The sequence below is a fragment of the Brassica rapa genome, chromosome A01 (genome assembly GCF_000309985.2).
Source record: "Brassica rapa cultivar Chiifu-401-42 chromosome A01, CAAS_Brap_v3.01, whole genome shotgun sequence".
In the NCBI taxonomy this organism is placed as follows: domain Eukaryota; kingdom Viridiplantae; phylum Streptophyta; class Magnoliopsida; order Brassicales; family Brassicaceae; genus Brassica; species Brassica rapa.
This window is the reverse complement of record NC_024795.2, coordinates 8519891-8536693: the sequence shown is the minus strand read 5'-3', so window position 1 is coordinate 8536693 and position 16803 is coordinate 8519891. Positions and strand designations below refer to the sequence as shown.

Sequence of the window (16803 nt, the reverse complement as noted above, 5' to 3'; positions counted from 1 at the left end):
ATCAACCTTTTAACAACAATAAAACTGTTGCAGGCAAACATGCTGAGGAACACACATCAATGAGACATCATAACTCAGCTGCGCAAGGTAAAATTACCATCTCTCCCTCTCTTTCTCTTAAGTAATACTTACAGAACTATTTTTGAAACATATCTTACTTAAACAATACAAACTCTCGACTGTCTTAACAGGCGGTGTATCAAATGACTGCACCCGGTATGTGCTTCTGGTCCTCACCTAATCACATGGTTCCCGCATTGTTATAGCAGATCGATCTGGCCACTAGACACGGTAGAAACCTAAACAAACGGGTAAATTAACTGAACTTGATGTGTGTATAAAATTTGACTACCTTAAATTTACTTCTTAGGTACGGCACGCGGTAACGAGCAACGCGGCTTCCAATTCGTGCCTTCAATGCATCTGCTTCCAAAATCTCAAGTTAGATTAACTTCCCCAGAATTTAGTAAAATATAGAAATCCTGCTATCTTTAAGACAACACTGACACCCATCTTTTGTTTGACTTCCCAGCTCTACGTTAGTAACAAAATTTTAATTACATTCCTTTGCATGAATCACTCAAACAACAAAAGCAGGGAAATGGGAGCTGGTTAGGGATGTTTACTATGGAATGGAGAATTCGTTAGGGATGTCTTAGATGCAGCAGATTGAAGGTTCAGCATCTGCTGCCCGCAAGTCCATGAGCCACCATCACCCTTGAAAGACCTTCTCGAGACTCCTAGCTTCCAAATCAAAATCCATGTTGCCAACGGTATGCTAGCTTTGATCTATGGGTGCTGAAGTTGATAAACAGTCACATGACACGGGCCTTTTTAGTTGCAGGATTCATGGCCATAACTACCACCAAGTCGGCTCCCTTTTACCAGTTGACGGGAAACAATGAATTAGACAATATGAGGAAAGCGCTAAGAGCATGAGCATTGGTGAACCCCTCTTTGGGGTTCACCAACATTTTTTATTATATTTTCGTGGGCCCATGTACAGTTATGAACTCGGATATGCTGTTTTCTGCATTAGTGAACCCGAAGAAGGAGTTCATAAGAATAAAATAATAATATTAATTTAAAAAAAAAAATTAAAATATTCAGAAAAGATGAATAAAATATTAAAACATATTATTAAAATTATGAAAACATTTTATTCATTACATTAAAAATACATTACATAAATGAGAAATTTTTCTAACATACATAACTTATTTATTCATCTTCATCACCAAACATTTGCCAAATATTTTCCACTAAATCAGCTTTCAAACGATGATGCTTGTCGCCATCTCGAACTTCTCTCCGCATGGCTAACATATCAGGGGTGACATTAACACTATCCCTGCTTCTCGCCTCCGAACTTCTGCTAGACTGTCCTGTCTCAAACTCAGATGTATCAATTGGAGCGTATCCGTCTCGTTCATCCTCTACTATCATATTGTGCAATATGACACAAGCTATCATTACTTTTCCTATCCTTTCCTTGTCCCATTGTAGAGCTGGGTTCCTAACAATTGCAAACCTCGATTGCAATACTCCAAAAGCCCGTTCGACATCTTTTCTGGCGGATTCTTGCATTTCTGCAAATTTCTGTGCTTTACGACCTTGAGGAAGTGGGATGGATTGGATAAATGTTGCCCATGGAGGATAAATGCCGTCGGTAAGGTAGTACGCCATACGATAAGTGTGGTTGTTGACCTTGAACTTCACTTTAGGGGCTCGACCATGTAAGATGTCATCAAAAACTGGAGACCGATCAAGAACATTGATATCGTTTAGGGTACCTGGTAAGCCGAAAAAAGCGTGCCAAATCCAAAGATCTTGTGATGCCACGGCTTCTAAGACAATTGTCGGCTTTCCCGAACCACGTGTGAACTGACCTTTCCAAGCTGTTGGGCAGTTTTTCCACTCCCAGTGCATACAGTCGATGGAGCCTATCATCCCCGGAAATCCCCGTACCTCTCCAATATCGAGTAATCGCTGAAGATCCTCGGCTGTAGGTGTTCGTAGATACTCATCCCCAAACAATTGTATTATTGCATCAGTGAATTTTGCCAAACATAAACGTGATGTACTGTCAGCCATCCGGAGATATTCGTCATACGTATCTCCTGACTGACCATATGCGAGCATACGTATCGCTGCCGTACACTTTTGAAGTGGAGATAGCCCGTTCCTTCCGGTAGCATCTCTTCTTTGCTGAAAGTACGGAACTTCAGTACTTAGACGGTCGACAATGCGAAGGAACAATGGCTTGTTCATTCGAAACCGCCGCCTAAACATATCTTCTGTGTACGTTGGATTATTACTGAAATAGTCGTTGCATAGTCGAATGTGTCCTAGTTCTCGATCTCTTTCAATATAAGCTCGCCTCTTTGGTTTGTTGGTTTGACCATCAATTATTGTATCGATGAAATTATCAACTACTTCATCGACCAATTCATCAAAAACTTCATCCGCTTCATCACTTGATGAGGAAGACATTGTTGATGATATTTATTGTAATATTTTTCCTACAAAAGGCAATATGGACGAATTTTTTATTAAACTTTTATTTTGGGTTTTAACCTTAATTTTTTGTTTAATATTATTTTGGTTTTCACCTTAGTAAAGTTTTTCATTAAAATTATAAATCAATATATTTCTCTTGAATCTCTTCAATTTTATTTTGGTCTTAAACTTAAAATATTATCATTTAAAATATAAATCAATATATTTCTCTTGAATCTCTTCAATTTTATTTTGGGTTTTAACCTTAGTTTTTTTTTTTATTATTTTGGTCTTAAACTTAGTAAATATTATCATTTAAAATATAAATCAATATATTTCTCTTGAATCTCTTCAATTTTATTTTGGGTTTTAACCTTAGTTTTTTTTTTTATTATTTTGGTCTTAAACTTAGTAAATATTATCATTTAAAATATAAATCAATATATTTCTCTTGAATCTTTTTTTTTTTGGGTTATAACTTTACTAAGAATTTTTGGTTTTCAACTTACCTTTGTTGAATGGTAGAGATGATCCGTGGGGTTGAGTAGTAGTAGAGTTGATTCCTTGTGTTGATTGGTGATTCTTGTTTGATTGTTGTTGTGATTCTCGTGGTGTTGGTTGGTGATTCTCGTAGTGGTGTTGGTAGGTAAGATTACGAGATGGTAAGATAGTTTTGATAAAATGCATGAATGAAACACATAGTCATTTATATAGAAAAACATTGAAGCAAGTAGCATGTGGGTACATACACCCGTGAGTACAAAAGTAAAGCCGTGGGGACATGCCCATGATTTGATACATAAAACGAGTGTAGAAAGTTGAAAAAAACTACACTCTCCCGTGATTCCATCTTACATACCCTACCACTACAACCACCTACTACTACATTACCACCCGTGACTTGATTTGATACATAAAGAAACAGAGACCTGCAACCATCCACGCATCCTCCTCTTTGAACCCGTGACCTACAAAGCACAACAGTTACAATATCAATATACATCAAGGAAAAGATTAAAACACAAACATCATACACTGCATTTCCTAGCAACCAACTGTAAATTTCAAAAAAAATAACCACTCACCAACTTAAAGCAATTCAGATATGAGTTTGTTTTTTAGAGCAAGCTCTTGATCTGTAAGTGTATCAGCGTTTTTGCCTAGCAACCTATCAAGTATTTTCTGTTTGGATAAAATATTCTTGGCTGCTAGAATGGTTTCGATCTGATCAAACGCTGCTTCATTGCCATGCTTCTTGCGTTTTGCTGCTTTGCTAGCCTTGACTCCGGGAGGTCTAACATCTTCCTCGCGACCCACCTCATCCGCAGTTTCCTTCCTTTTCTCCTTTGCACCATTTGATGTCAGACTGTGTGATCTCCATTTTTGATCAAACCGAAGCTCCCTCCAACAATGTTCAAGAATGAACTTGGATTTGTAGTCATTAAAGAAGATGTCATGAGCTACCTTCATGACATCATTCTCATTATGTCCACTCGCCTGCTCCTTCAGAGCAGCTTCATGACATCCCACGAACTTACACACCTGCTCATTAATCCTTCCCCACCTCTGCTTACATTGACTCCACTCCCTAGGAATAGAGCCAACGAGCAGAGGGCTAGCATTCAGGTACTCCTCTATTCTCTTCCAAAATGCTCCTAGCTTCTGTTCATTACTGGTTATTGGATCCTTGCTGGTGTTCAACCAAGCACTGATCAACACCAAATCTTCTTTGGTTGTCCACTTCCTCCTTTCCGGAGGTTTAGGAACCTCAGAAGATCCTATTTCTATTGGCTGAGGGGTCTGGGAAGTAAGCAGGTTAACAAAGCCGGGAGAGTTTAGGGGAAAAGGATCCATTTTGGTTGAGTATTGAAGTTTTTAAGTTTTCGTTTATGTTTTAAGATGTCGATTAGCTAGGTTTTTAAACTACTTTTGGGTTTGCAAGTACAAGGAAGTAAACACCTTCTAACCACTAAAAATTGATGACACTTAACTTAACTACACAACTACTTCACACAGACCATTCAATAAACATCAAATCAGGTTTTCAAATTAATTATTTCAAGTTTAAATTTAGTTCTGGTTCAGTTGAAGTTTAAATACAAGTTCACACAGACCATTCAAAAATTGATTACACTTAACTTAACTACTTAACTACACAACTACTTCAGTTTTGGTTCAGTTCAAGTTTAAATTCTACTACTACTCTAACCTACTCTAGTTCAAGTTCAAATTCATTATTAGGCAACAACTCTAGGGATAGTGTGGTTACCTTTGTGTTTTCAGTCGAAGCAGCATTTCTCCAAGTGATCCACTTGCACGGTCAGGTTATAAACCTTCCCAGTGAGCCTATCAACCTCCACAGTGAGGGCTTTTACCTCTGCCTGTTCAAGGAAATGACAATGAGATGGTGTTAGTCACTGTATAAAAGATAAGAAAAAAATTACAAAACAAAATTCATAAGTGGGAAGTCAGATTACCTCCAGACTCTTGATCTTATTATTCACTTCCGGCAGCCACTTGATCACCGCCTCCACCTCCTCCACACGACTTGTGAGCCGTTCGATATGCTCCTGCACACCAATGACCCAAGGCTGACGATAATGAAAACCATCAGCCTTGGTAACAACACATAAACTATATCAGATTGTTAATTAACAGACAAAAACAGAAGACATAATTTAAAAGACAAGAACCCGTTTTATACCTCGTAGTTTATGCAGGTGAAGAAACGCTTGCCGGGGAGAGTGTCGTATTCCTCCTTCCCACGAACCTCGTGAATTATACTCCCACCGCAGGGACACCTCGTCGGAATCCCGTGTTCTGAATCACACACGATTGAAAGCATATCGATGTGCTCCTTTCTTCTCTTTGTGTCTCTTATCTCTGCTTCGGGATCCATCTGTATCAGGAAAACAAATAATTAGAACAGAAGCAACCGAGAAACAAAAAAAAAAAAATTTGAAAGACTAACTAAAAACCCCCAAATCCAATTCAAATCCACGATGAACGAACTATAAAAGAAATCTGTATGTTGATTTAAACGAAGAAATTAAAACCCCCTTTTAGATTTCAAACCCTTACACGAAACCCCCAAATCGAAATGAAATCCACGATAAACGAACCCTAAAAGGAAACCGTATGTCGATTTTAACCAAGAAATCGAAACCCCCTTCTCGATTTACAACCCTAAGATGAAACCCCCAAATCGACATCCTTAACCTAGAAACCTCTCGAGATCAAATCGAAGCTATCTCGTCCCGGAGTGATTGAGACTCACCTGAGAGCGTTTACGAGTGACTCCGACGACGAATTGATCGAGAAAAGCTCCGGCTCTGGACTCCGACACGAAATCGCCTCAGAGACAGAGAAACCCTAGATTTCGAAGAGAGAAGAGAAAATGGGATCTTTCACGCGATACCCTTTTTTTCTCACTCAACACGCGAGATCGCGTAGCCACTCCCTCTGCGCCGCGTGGCATGACCCCGTATCATACGGGCTCACTTGGAAGACCCGGTTCACGGGTTGAAACCCATTTATTTATTTTTTTTAATCGAAAAGCCCTATGATACCGAGCCCATGACTCCCTCATAAACCCCCGATGCGGGTGGTCTAAGGGGTCAACCATCCACAAATATGATTCCAGATGAAAAAAAACACATTATACAATAATAATTTAGTTAAATTAGATGATATAATTTAATAATAAATATATTTCAAGGAAAAAAAAAAGAGGATGGTGAAAATGTACTTACAATATTTTTCAGATTTTATTAAACTCATGCCAAAGAGATAAAATAGTGAATTTGGTGGAAATTTTTCTCTTTTTGGTTATTAAACATAAAATTGGAAAAACTGAAAATGATGAAAAACCACAATCAAAGATTATTACATAGATTATTTTCTAGATTTCATTAGACCCAGATGAACGAAATGTAAAAAAAAAAGTGAATTTTAATGGATTTGTTTCTTTTTGGTTGGTAAACTGAGAATTAAATAAAAATTGAGAAATATTTTGAAAATTATTTTGAAAAACAAAAACAAGAGTATAAACCCAAAAAATAAAATGTGATTTTAGTATTTGGTAGATTAGCCAAAGACAATGGGATTTTAGTATTTGGTTAAAGGAAATTTTTGCATAAAAACATTGTTAGAGACACTCATAATCACTGATAGAATTCATTCAGATATACCATAATCAAACATAAAACTTTAATACACAATTTAAAAATGTATTAAAAAATACTACACATATATATAATCTCATGCAAATGCAAAATAAGAAAGAGAGCGTATTTGTATTAAAAAATAACTGAAATGAATACTGAAAATTAAATAGTACAATGTCTTAAAATATAGTTGATAACAAATAAAAATTCAAACATGTAAGAATTATAAACAAATGTCAAATGTTAACAAAATAAATATATAATCTAATTAGAAAACAAAATATATTTATTATATTCATTTTAAAGTAATTTTCAATTTTTTATAAAATTAAAATATATTTTAATATAAATTCACCCGCCCGTAGGGCGGGCCAACCCCTAGTAGTCTTATAGTCTTGTACTCTTGTCTCACAAAAATATATCACCGTTGAAAGACATGTTTTATCAAAACGGATGATGTGATGGTTTTTACGAATGAAAATTCACCATCTGAGGTTGGAAATTTTAAGTGTACACGAGTATATATTATGAAATCTATGGGGTCAGGATATCCCTTATAATTCAAAAAAATTATATTATGAAGTTTTGCGTCAATCAAAAACTAATAAGCCTATATGAAATCATGGACATTTAACAGTTTTATGGGCCACTGATACAGTTAGCCATGAAAATTGTAGGGTCAATCTTGAAATTAGTGACCAAAACACTCTGAAAAGTGAACATGATTGGCCCACAGAAACTGTGAGCCCAACCTCGATATTAGTGATTCGATCGAACAAGAAAACATTGAAAGTTATATGACCTCTGAGTTTTCGTGGCTAATACTAACAGATAGCTAGTGGTTATTTCTGGCCCAATCCCATAATATATTATAGCAGATTAACCGGTGACTAAGGTACGACTGGTTTTCCCGGTACCACCCGCAAACGCAGTTTTTATCGGGCAGTTTGCAACAATCACTCAAATCGTTCTAAACCGCTTCAAACCGCTCTGAATCTCATAAATTCAAAAGCTGGCTCCAGCTAGCGTTTGCGAACGGTTGCGGGAGGGTACATTTTTTTTTTAAACAATATATATACAAATGTAAAAATATTTAATAAAAAATTTAAAATTTAAAATTATGAAAATATTAAAATATATCTATTATATTTAATTAATATTATAAAAAATTTATAATAAAAACAATTTCAATAAATTTCAAAAATTAAAATTATAACTTTCTAAATATAAATTTTATATTTATTATAGTTTTATGATTTTTGATATTTTTTATAATTATATTAAATGTAAATATTGTTAATTTATTATTTGACTGTTACCGCATTTGGTAGTTAACCAGTCATAAGTCACCCGCAAACGCACCAATTTTTAACCGCAGTACCAGTCGTACAAATCTCTTAAAACCGCTAGAAACCGCAACCGCCCACATCCACAAACTCCCGCAACCGCAACTGCTGCGTTTGAACCAGTCAGACCCTAACTATATTAGAATGAACGGAATACAGATTAATCATGTGGTTATATTGCCACTATTTTCAACAAATTTAGTAAAAATCCTTGGGCTTCAAAATTATACTATTTCTGTTTTCGAAAGTAAGATTTTCTAAAGTGTTCATGCTTATTAAGAATTTAATAAATGTTTATAGTTTAATTTTTCTTTTACTTTATTATACACTTTTCACCAATTAAATTTAATCAATTCAAATATTTTTATTTAATGTTTTTTATAAATATTAAAAAATATCTTAAATATATAAAAAAATCTATCTTTATGGAATAAGTAAAAAAATTAAAACATCTTATTTTCAGGAACAAGGGAGTAATGATGATTTGTTTGGTCCGTTGCATGACATACAACCTTTTGGTGTGGACGTGGATGTTTAATATTAGGCTTATGTTAATGGGCCAAATTACTTATATTATAGCCCAATCGTCTTTTTAGATTTGAACCTATCCGTAGAGTCACGTTTGCTCAATGCTCATGCGATCACGTGTAGCTATTTTGGAACACTGGGAGAATATCTTATATAATACATAATTGTATTGAAATTAACACAAAATAATTGATGGAATTATATGATACTAGTTAAGCATTGTACGTGTTTGATAAAGCCTTTTAGAATTATATGTTGTATATATGTTGGATTAAGCTTGAAAGAAAATGAAATTTGAGAAACAAATTTGAAAACCTAATCCTACCGAGTTATGAAAACTTAATATATTTAGGAGTTATCTAGATATGTTAAATGGGATTAGGAATTTATAATCTCTATATAAAAAAATGCAAGAGTGTTGCATAACTTAAAAGATTAGGAATTGAAATAGACTAAGTTTTAAGTTAATTTCTTATGCAATTAATAAGAGAGTTATTCTTATTTTCGATCTTTAATTTCTATACTTGAGTTCTAGATTTGGTAAGCCATTAAAAAGAGATGAATGGTGAGATTATCACAACGAGCACAAAACCTAAAGAAGGGGAAGGATCCTCTATTTAATGTCCAATGCTCAATGCGACTAACTATATGGTGTGGGCAATAAGAATAAAAATATCACTTAAAGTCCACAAAGTACTGGGAGGCCGTAGAAGAAGAGACAACTAAGGGGATAAGAATGATATGTCCATAGCCCTATTGTTTCAATCAATTTCGGAAGTCTTAATATTGCAGGTAGGAGAATTGAATACTGCAAAGAAGGTCTGGGAGGCAATAAAAGCTCGACATGTTGGAGCCGAGAGAGTAAAAGAAGCTCAATTACAGACATTGATGAATGATTTTGAGAAACTAAAGATGAAAGAGACATAATCAATCGACGATTTTGGGGGAAAACTGGCCGAGATTGCATCAAAATTTGCGTCCCTAGGTGTCAATATTGAAGAACCGAGACTTGCTAAAAAATTCTTGACAAGTCTCATGCGCAAGAAATATATACACATAGTTCCCTCGTTGGAGCAAGTTCTGGATCTTAATACTACAAGCTTTGAAGATATTATCGGTCGACTGAAAGCGTATGAAGAACGTATCCGAGAAGAAGAAGAACCGCAAGAAGATCAAACAAAGCTTCTGTATGCATACACTCAATCACAACCAGGACGTGACTATAACAAAGATTTCCGGAACAGAGGACAAGGAGGTCGATCCTACTACAGGGGTTGAGGTAGACGAACTATGGAGGCAGAGACACGACAAGAATAAACACATCAAGGGTTATGTATTATCGATGCGACAAACATCAAAACCTAAATACCTAGAAGACTATGTTTTACTTGCCGAAGAATAAGGAGAGATGCTATTGTTATGCTTAAACAACGAACCAAGAAATTTTGAAGAAGCAAGAGAGCTCGATATATGGATTGAAGCATGTAAGGATCATATTAATTCCATAGAGAAGAATGAGGTATGGAGTCTAGTCGACCTTCCCGTCGGAGTTAAACCAATTGGCTTGATATGGATCTTCAAAATTAAGCGCAACACATATGGAACTATCAACAAGTACAAGTCTCGTTTGGTAGCCAAAGGTTACGTACAACAGTATGGATCGACTTCTAGGAAGTCTTTGCGCCAGTTGCAAGACTTGAAACCATCCGACTTCTTATTAGTATTGCTGCAACTAATGGTTGGGAGGTCCATCACCTTGACGTAAATACAGCATTCTTACACGGTGAGCTGAAAGAAAACGTGTATGTAACACAACCATAAGGGTTTGTTGTTAAGGGAAGTGAAGAAAAGGTTTACAAGCTCAAGAAAGCGTTATATGGATTGAGGCAGGCGCCAAGGCTTGGAATCTCAAATTGAATCGTATACTGCTCAGGTTAGGGTTTTGAAAGTGCTCTAAGGAACCCTTCATCTATAGAAAAGCCGTGGACAATGATATGTTGGTGGTCGCGGTATATGTCAGATGATTTGTTTGTTACATGAACAAGTGAGAACGTCATCGGCGTATTCAAAGAAGAGATGGCATCAAAGTTTGACATGAGTGATCTTGGAAAACTAAGCTATTACCTTGGAATAAAAGTTCATCAAGAGAAGTGTCGCATAATATTGAACCAAAGAAGATATGCGATGAAGATCTTGGAAGAAAGTTGTATGAATATATGCAACATGACATACACGCCGATGGAACCAGGTTTGAAGCTATCTAAATCTCTTCAAGAGGAAGACATCGATGCTACAATGTATAGAAAGAATGTCGGATGCCTAAGATATATTCTCCACACAAGACCGGATCTATCATATACAGTGGGAGTATTGAGTCGTTAGATGCATAATCCGAAGACGTCTCATGGTGCTGCAATGAAACATTATCTTAGGTATCTTCAAGGATCCACATCGGTTGGTTTGATCTTCACTCACTCCACACCAAAGGTCCCTAAGCTCATTGGATACAACGACAGTAGCTATAATGATTGCTTAGACGATGGAAGGAGTACTGCGGGACATATATTTTATTTTGGTAATAGCTTGATCATGTGGTGTTCCTACAAGCAGGATATGGTTGCACTATCCTCATATGAAGCAGAGTTTATTGCAGGGACTGAAGCCGCAAAGCAAGCGATATGGTTACAAGAGTTGCTAAGTGAAATAACTGAACAACCGGTTGAGAAGGTGATCATCAGAGTCGATAACCAATCTGCAATTGCTCTCACAAGAAATCCAGTCTTCCATGGCATAAGAAAATATATATACTCAAGTTATCACTTCATAAGGGAGTGTGTTGTAAAAGGGATAGTAGATCTCGAGCATATATCAGGCGACAAACAGAAAGTTGATATACTAACCAATGCGTTAGGAAGAATCAAGTTCAAAAAGATGAAAGAGCTCATAAGTGTGCAAGATTTGTCAAATGAAAGTTTCAAGTTTAAAGGGGAGAATGTTGGATTAAGCTTGAAAGAAAAAGAAATTTGAGAAACAAGTTTGAAGACCTAATCCTACCGAATTATAGAAACTTAATACGTTTAAGAGTTATTTAGATATGTTAAATAGGATTAGGAATTTATAATCTCTATATAAGAAGATGCAAGAGTGTTGCATAATTTAAGAGATTAGAGATTGAGATAACTTAAATCTTGAGTTAGTTTTTTAAGCAAATAATAAGAGAATTATTCTTATTTTCGATCATTGATTTCTATACTTGTGTTCTAGATATATATAAGACGACTTTTCATCCAAAAACCATCGATTGAGTAAGTAAGAGATCGTTCTTGTAGATCATAATCTATTGATTATTGAATCACAGAAAAAAAAGTCGGGTCATTCCATATCTGAATCTCTTGGACCTGACACCAACCGATGGAGAAGCACATGAGGATATGTTTGGCTACAAATTGATATCATATTATGAGGCTAAATTAAACCCCACACGGACACACACAATAAAATAAGTCATGGTCAACACTTGTGTTATAAAGCTAAAAAACATCTTACACATATAAGCTTAACCTGTCTCAGATCTTGCTCTTAATTATTGCAGCTCACCATTAGATCCGTGTACAAAAATAATTCTTGATCAAAAGCCATTTAAAAACATATTATTCTTTTTGTATGAAATACTATACACAATAGTGTGATTTAAAATTCAAAATTAATTGATAGATGCCATCAAAGCTGTGATCGAGCCATGTAATTTGTATTTTTCAACGTTTTTATTGGTTTGTCTGGATATCAGGATGTAAATACATGGTTTTAAACTTTTAATATTACAAATCTTGATAATTTAAAGTTTTAAACGTCTGAGACAATCTTTATTGGAACACAATCTGATTTGATGATCATGAGTTTGTTGGACGGCATCTCAAAGTTGATTAATAATTCATTCAATTGCCAATAATGATATTGCTAAAGGTACCAAACGAATATCAGGGAGATCTCAACAACTCATTATGCGTATCTCTTAAGTGCATAAAACATTTGAACTGCTGTCAACTTGGCTTAAGTTCGCGAGACATATATAATTTAAGTGGATATTAATTATATCTAAAACTATTATACTTATATGTGATTCTATTTATATGCTTTGGGTATACGTAGGAAAAGGGGAGGCAAAAGAAACCAATATTTGGGGATATGTATCATGTATAATATTGTGTCGTATCGTGAATTACAAAAGAAAGCAAGATTTTGTGATTGTATATTACATAAGCTTTTATAGTTTCTTAAATTCTAATAAGATTTTAAATCCTTGAATAACAAATTAATATGGAGATTCATAAACAGAAAGGTGGTTCTATGCATTGAATTTAGGCGATTTCCTTATGTCAATACGCTTTTTCCTTATTGGAACAATCATCGTGTGATTATCATAAGCGTTTACCAGTTTGTTTATATCAATGTGTAAGTGAGCAATATTACAGTGGATGAGATCTCCCATTTTTGCTTGCATGTATATGTCATGTAACATTCTTGGGCTCCTTAATATGATAGGTATATCTTATATTCAAGATTTTTTTGGTCAACGTTATATTCGAGTTACCGGATGTCACTGGATATATGAACGAACGTATATGATTCTAGATGTACATTTGTGGTGTCAATTACGTTGTCAGTTGATGGTGCGTATGGGGGTTTTACACGTATCCTGACACTTACTGACTTACGTATATAGTCATATGAAAATTGGTGATACCGATGTCATTTCATTTGTACTATGAATGCGTAATATATACGTTCACTTATCTGATCTTTTATCTACCACTTTTGAATTGCTCAAACGATTGGGTTTCTCGATAGGGTTTTGTATTACTACTTCATAGTTTGATAACTCATTACGTCGCAGAAATAGCGGTTGTTCCTTCTCAGTTTATATATATCATATAAAACCTTATATACATACTAAAAACCCGCATGAACACATAACAATGAAATAGCACAAAAGATGCTAATAATGAAAGGGAAACCTGATAGCTGAAATTTGGAGCTGATAAGAAGCAAATGTAAAGCAAACACACAAAAACCTTATTGTGAGAAAAATGATCTATTGCAAACATCACAACCTCAGTCTTTACGGTGTCTGCGTTGAATGATGGTGAACTTTATGACCTACCCATGCATAAAATCCTTTTGAAACATAACTGCAATACGCACTTATTAAAAAAAAAACTGCAATACGCACTTGAATTTGTTTAAACCGAAGCTATGCCTCCATCCAAGAGTATATTTCATGGCCAGCTTTCCAAGATGAAGTTTCATGAATGCTTTAGATATTTCTGCATTTGGCATACCATGAAATTAGTTTGAACATCAACTATAGCTCTCTTGTATGTGCATAAAAATATATATACGGCCTATCGAACTTAACATATATTGATGCACTATAAATATTTCATACATTAGTTAATTATATATGTAGGAGCAAGAGAATAACCTATTGGAGCAACTAACAAGCTTCAATACCAAATCTATATAAAGAAAATAAATTGGAAATGAGTTTATATTGGGTTAAAAATTCAAACCAACATATAAAATTAAGAGTTCTTTTGGAAGAGAGAGATCATACGATGAACAAGTCTTTAGGACTACAAATTTTATGATTATTAAGTATTGTAGTACCCCGTCTAAAGTATCAACTCCTCAACTAGCTTCTGCTGCAACCAAGCTAAATCCAAGCATCCAAAACTATTAACCTGTGTTAAATAAAGTTAAATATAGTGAAAACCCTAGACTAATTGCAATTTACATGGCATGTTGTAACTTGTGACAATACCTCGACTTGAATAGTGTGCATGAGCCTCTCATTAACTCTTGTGGTGAGACAGCTGATGACTTCAAGTCCTAGTTCCTGAAGTGTCTCAAGCACTCTTGAGAGTGGCAAAGCTTCGGGACCTGACGAGTTGCTGCTCACCGCCACTTCGAAACCGCTCACGCATGGTTGCACCATCACACTCGCCGGATACGATTTGCCTAACTCGGATCCAGTTCTTGCTGGATCCGGACTCGATTTATATGTCTGACATGTTTCTCTGCTTAGTTCGTCTCGTCTTGCACTAAGTTCTTTAATCCGTGTTTCCGTGTCCTTAATGAAATTCACCGCTCCGTTTACATGATCCGAAACAGCTCTCTTCCCCTAACAATTCAATGAAAATAAAAGACATATTCAGAACCCTAAAAGCCACATCTCACCAAACCTTAGTTTCTTTTGTTAGAAAAATAGTATACGGAAAATAATAAAATTTGAGAAAAAAGTGAGTAAGAATAGAAACCTTAACGTATTGGAGAGGTAGGTGAGAACGAAGCGAAGCAAAGAGTGTAGCCATCTCTTGTCTTCTCTGGCGTTCGATGTCGCGGTGGAGAAGCTTCTTTTTCTTCTTATTGTCATCTATTTCACGGGGTATATCGGAGCCGCCGCTGCTGCCACCTTCACCGGCTGAGCCAAATGGCCTCTGTCTCTGGTACCCTTTCGGGCTGGGATTCTGATATGGATCCATAGTTTAACACTTTGAGCTTTAACAATGCCAGATCTCCGTAGGATTTTGTGGTTGTCCAAAAATAATTTATTTTCTTGTATTGTTTACTGGTTAGCTTTTTTATATTGTGAAGAATGGTGCCTAAAGAAAACAAATGGTTCTGTCTGTCTCCTTAGGTGAGAGGGGAGGACCATTCTTTTTAATATATAAATACTAATCAGGAAGACCAAATAATGCAGCTTCCAGAATTGCCTTTTTTACCACGTTTTTCTACGAAATTTGGTTTTTAGCTATAACTTTTTTTTGGTGATGAGCCTAGCTAGCCTTGAGTCCTTGGCTCTCTTCTTAAAAACAATTTATAAAGATATAGTTGGTAAAGATTTTTACCTCTTTAAAGAAACTAGGTATCAATGGTGTTTATAACACTCATTCATTCTGGAAGTAACTGACTTTCTTTTGTCAAACAGTATGTAATATACAAAACTGAATTTGGATAGTCATACAATAGCAAATACTAATACAAACCATTATGCTCTATGTATTGGTGCCAAGTGATTTTTCTTTTAAACCTTAATTTTATAAATGAATTATTTTCTTAAAACTATGCTTACAGTATAAACTATTTTTACTGAAATTGTAAAAGACAACTATACAAATGAGGTAGGAAATAAATTAAATGAACCAACTATATAATTAGAAAATATTAAATGGAATAAAAAGTTGTGAATTTGCATAGTTAAACATAAACTTAAATGATTATTTAGCTATATACCTAAAGCGTAACCGTTGACATTTACATTTTAATTTTGGAGTCTTCTACCTCTATTTTTAATTAGCTAACCAAATCGCCTAAGACAACGCTCCAGCAACAGAAGGTCTGAGAGGTAATTTCGTTTTACTCTTTTATACTGTGCGGTCCAAACTTGTCCCATCATTGGTACTTTGCTAATTTTATCGTTTTTTTGGGGTTTCAAGCCAATTCACTCTAAAGAGTTTCTATAAATATATAGTACCAAATGTGAAATTATTGTTTTGTATGGGGTTTCTATTAATTTTGGCCAGCTCATTCTCTAAGGGAAAAAGTATATGTTACGCAAATTCTTTTTACCATCAAATATCAGGGTGTAAAAAAAGAGGAGGAGAGATTGTACATATAAATGTCAAACCGACCAAAAAATATGTAGGAAAAGTGACTAAAACACAAACTATTACAAAATAAATGAAAAATATTTCCCTATCCACGTTTGCCCTTATTCACACAACTGGGAGGAACTGAGGGATGCATCCATCTGACATCTGTGGACATGGAAGCTCAACCGACCGTGCCTAAGATTCGGATGCATGAAATATATATGATCAAATCTCATCCACTGATCTGGTCATGGTCGCATGTGGGCTCTCTGCTTTTGATGTGCACCTGCTCACACTGCAACTACTCTTCTTATGCACAAATACTCATTAGTATATTATTTAAAGTCCCCATATCCATTGCGTATCAGATATGTAATGTATATTTATTGTTCTTAAGAAGATACTATACAATATAATATGCTTTGGATTAAATATACGATGATATCCTTCCATACTCCATAGTTCCACTTATTTTTTTGCTTCTCTGTATTAAAAAGAAGCCTTTTAATGTATGACTATAATAATATAAAGGTTATGGTTTCCGAAAATATAAAGGTTATCCTTTCAAGGGCAAAGGAAATCCTCCTCTGTCACGAATCCCCTGTTACCTTT

The 16803-nt window shown here is 35.2% G+C and overlaps 3 protein-coding genes across 15 annotated transcripts; all 3 read right to left on the bottom strand.

The window, feature by feature from the left end:
* Window positions 1-1116: 1116 nt before the first annotated feature.
* On the bottom strand, window positions 1117-2765 carry LOC117125908 (putative nuclease HARBI1). The gene has a single exon (XM_033272839.1). The coding sequence runs from the start codon at window positions 2491-2493 to the stop codon at window positions 1222-1224; it is 1272 nt and encodes a 423-aa protein (XP_033128730.1). The 5' UTR covers window positions 2494-2765; the 3' UTR covers window positions 1117-1221.
* Window positions 2766-2849: 84 nt separating this feature from the next.
* LOC103852373 (glutathione S-transferase T3-like) lies at window positions 2850-7727 on the bottom strand. 8 transcript variants are annotated; one of them, XM_033272862.1, is made up of 4 exons: window positions 5777-7723; window positions 5204-5398; window positions 4977-5114; window positions 2850-4880 (listed from the first exon to the last, which is right to left on the bottom strand). In XM_033272862.1, exons 2-4 carry the CDS (start codon window positions 5396-5398, stop codon window positions 4779-4781), a joined length of 435 nt encoding a protein of 144 aa, XP_033128753.1. In that variant the 5' UTR covers window positions 5777-7723; the 3' UTR covers window positions 2850-4778. The 8 variants fall into 8 exon arrangements, with proteins under 8 accessions (XP_033128753.1, XP_033128750.1, XP_033128741.1 ...); XM_033272859.1 differs by having other exon boundaries at window positions 2850-3467; window positions 4769-4880; window positions 5204-7716; XM_033272850.1 differs by having other exon boundaries at window positions 5204-7727.
* Window positions 7728-13427: 5700 nt separating this feature from the next.
* Window positions 13428-15185, bottom strand: LOC103863179 (transcription factor bHLH126). 6 transcript variants are annotated; one of them, XR_631902.3, is made up of 5 exons: window positions 14857-15131; window positions 14361-14720; window positions 14154-14280; window positions 14022-14055; window positions 13428-13863 (listed from the first exon to the last, which is right to left on the bottom strand). XR_631902.3 is itself a non-coding variant. In XM_009140954.3 (5 exons), the coding sequence occupies exons 1-3, from the start codon at window positions 15079-15081 to the stop codon at window positions 14212-14214; spliced, it is 654 nt and encodes a 217-aa protein (XP_009139202.1). In that variant the 5' UTR covers window positions 15082-15131; the 3' UTR covers window positions 13428-13863; window positions 14022-14055; window positions 14207-14211. The 6 variants fall into 6 exon arrangements, 4 of the variants coding, with proteins under 4 accessions (XP_009139202.1, XP_033144548.1, XP_009139189.1 ...); XM_009140954.3 differs by having other exon boundaries at window positions 14207-14280; XR_004456741.1 differs by having other exon boundaries at window positions 13428-14055.
* Window positions 15186-16803: the final 1618 nt, after the last annotated feature.

Coding starts and splice junctions, on each gene's coding strand:
- LOC117125908 (XM_033272839.1), bottom strand. CDS start 2,493: ATGTCTTCCTCATCAAGTGATGAAGCGGATGAAGTTTTTGATGAATTG.
- LOC103852373 (XM_033272842.1), bottom strand. CDS start 4,353: ATGGATCCTTTTCCCCTAAACTCTCCCGGCTTTGTTAACCTGCTTACT.
- LOC103863179 (XM_033288650.1), bottom strand. CDS start 15,081: ATGGATCCATATCAGAATCCCAGCCCGAAAGGGTACCAGAGACAGAGG. Junction 14,721..14,856: donor TACCTCTCCAATACGTTAAG/GTTTCTATTCTT, acceptor TTGAATTGTTAG/GGGAAGAGAGCTGTTTCGGA. Junction 14,281..14,360: donor TGCACACTATTCAAGTCGAG/GTATTGTCACAA, acceptor TATTTAACACAG/GTTAATAGTTTTGGATGCTT.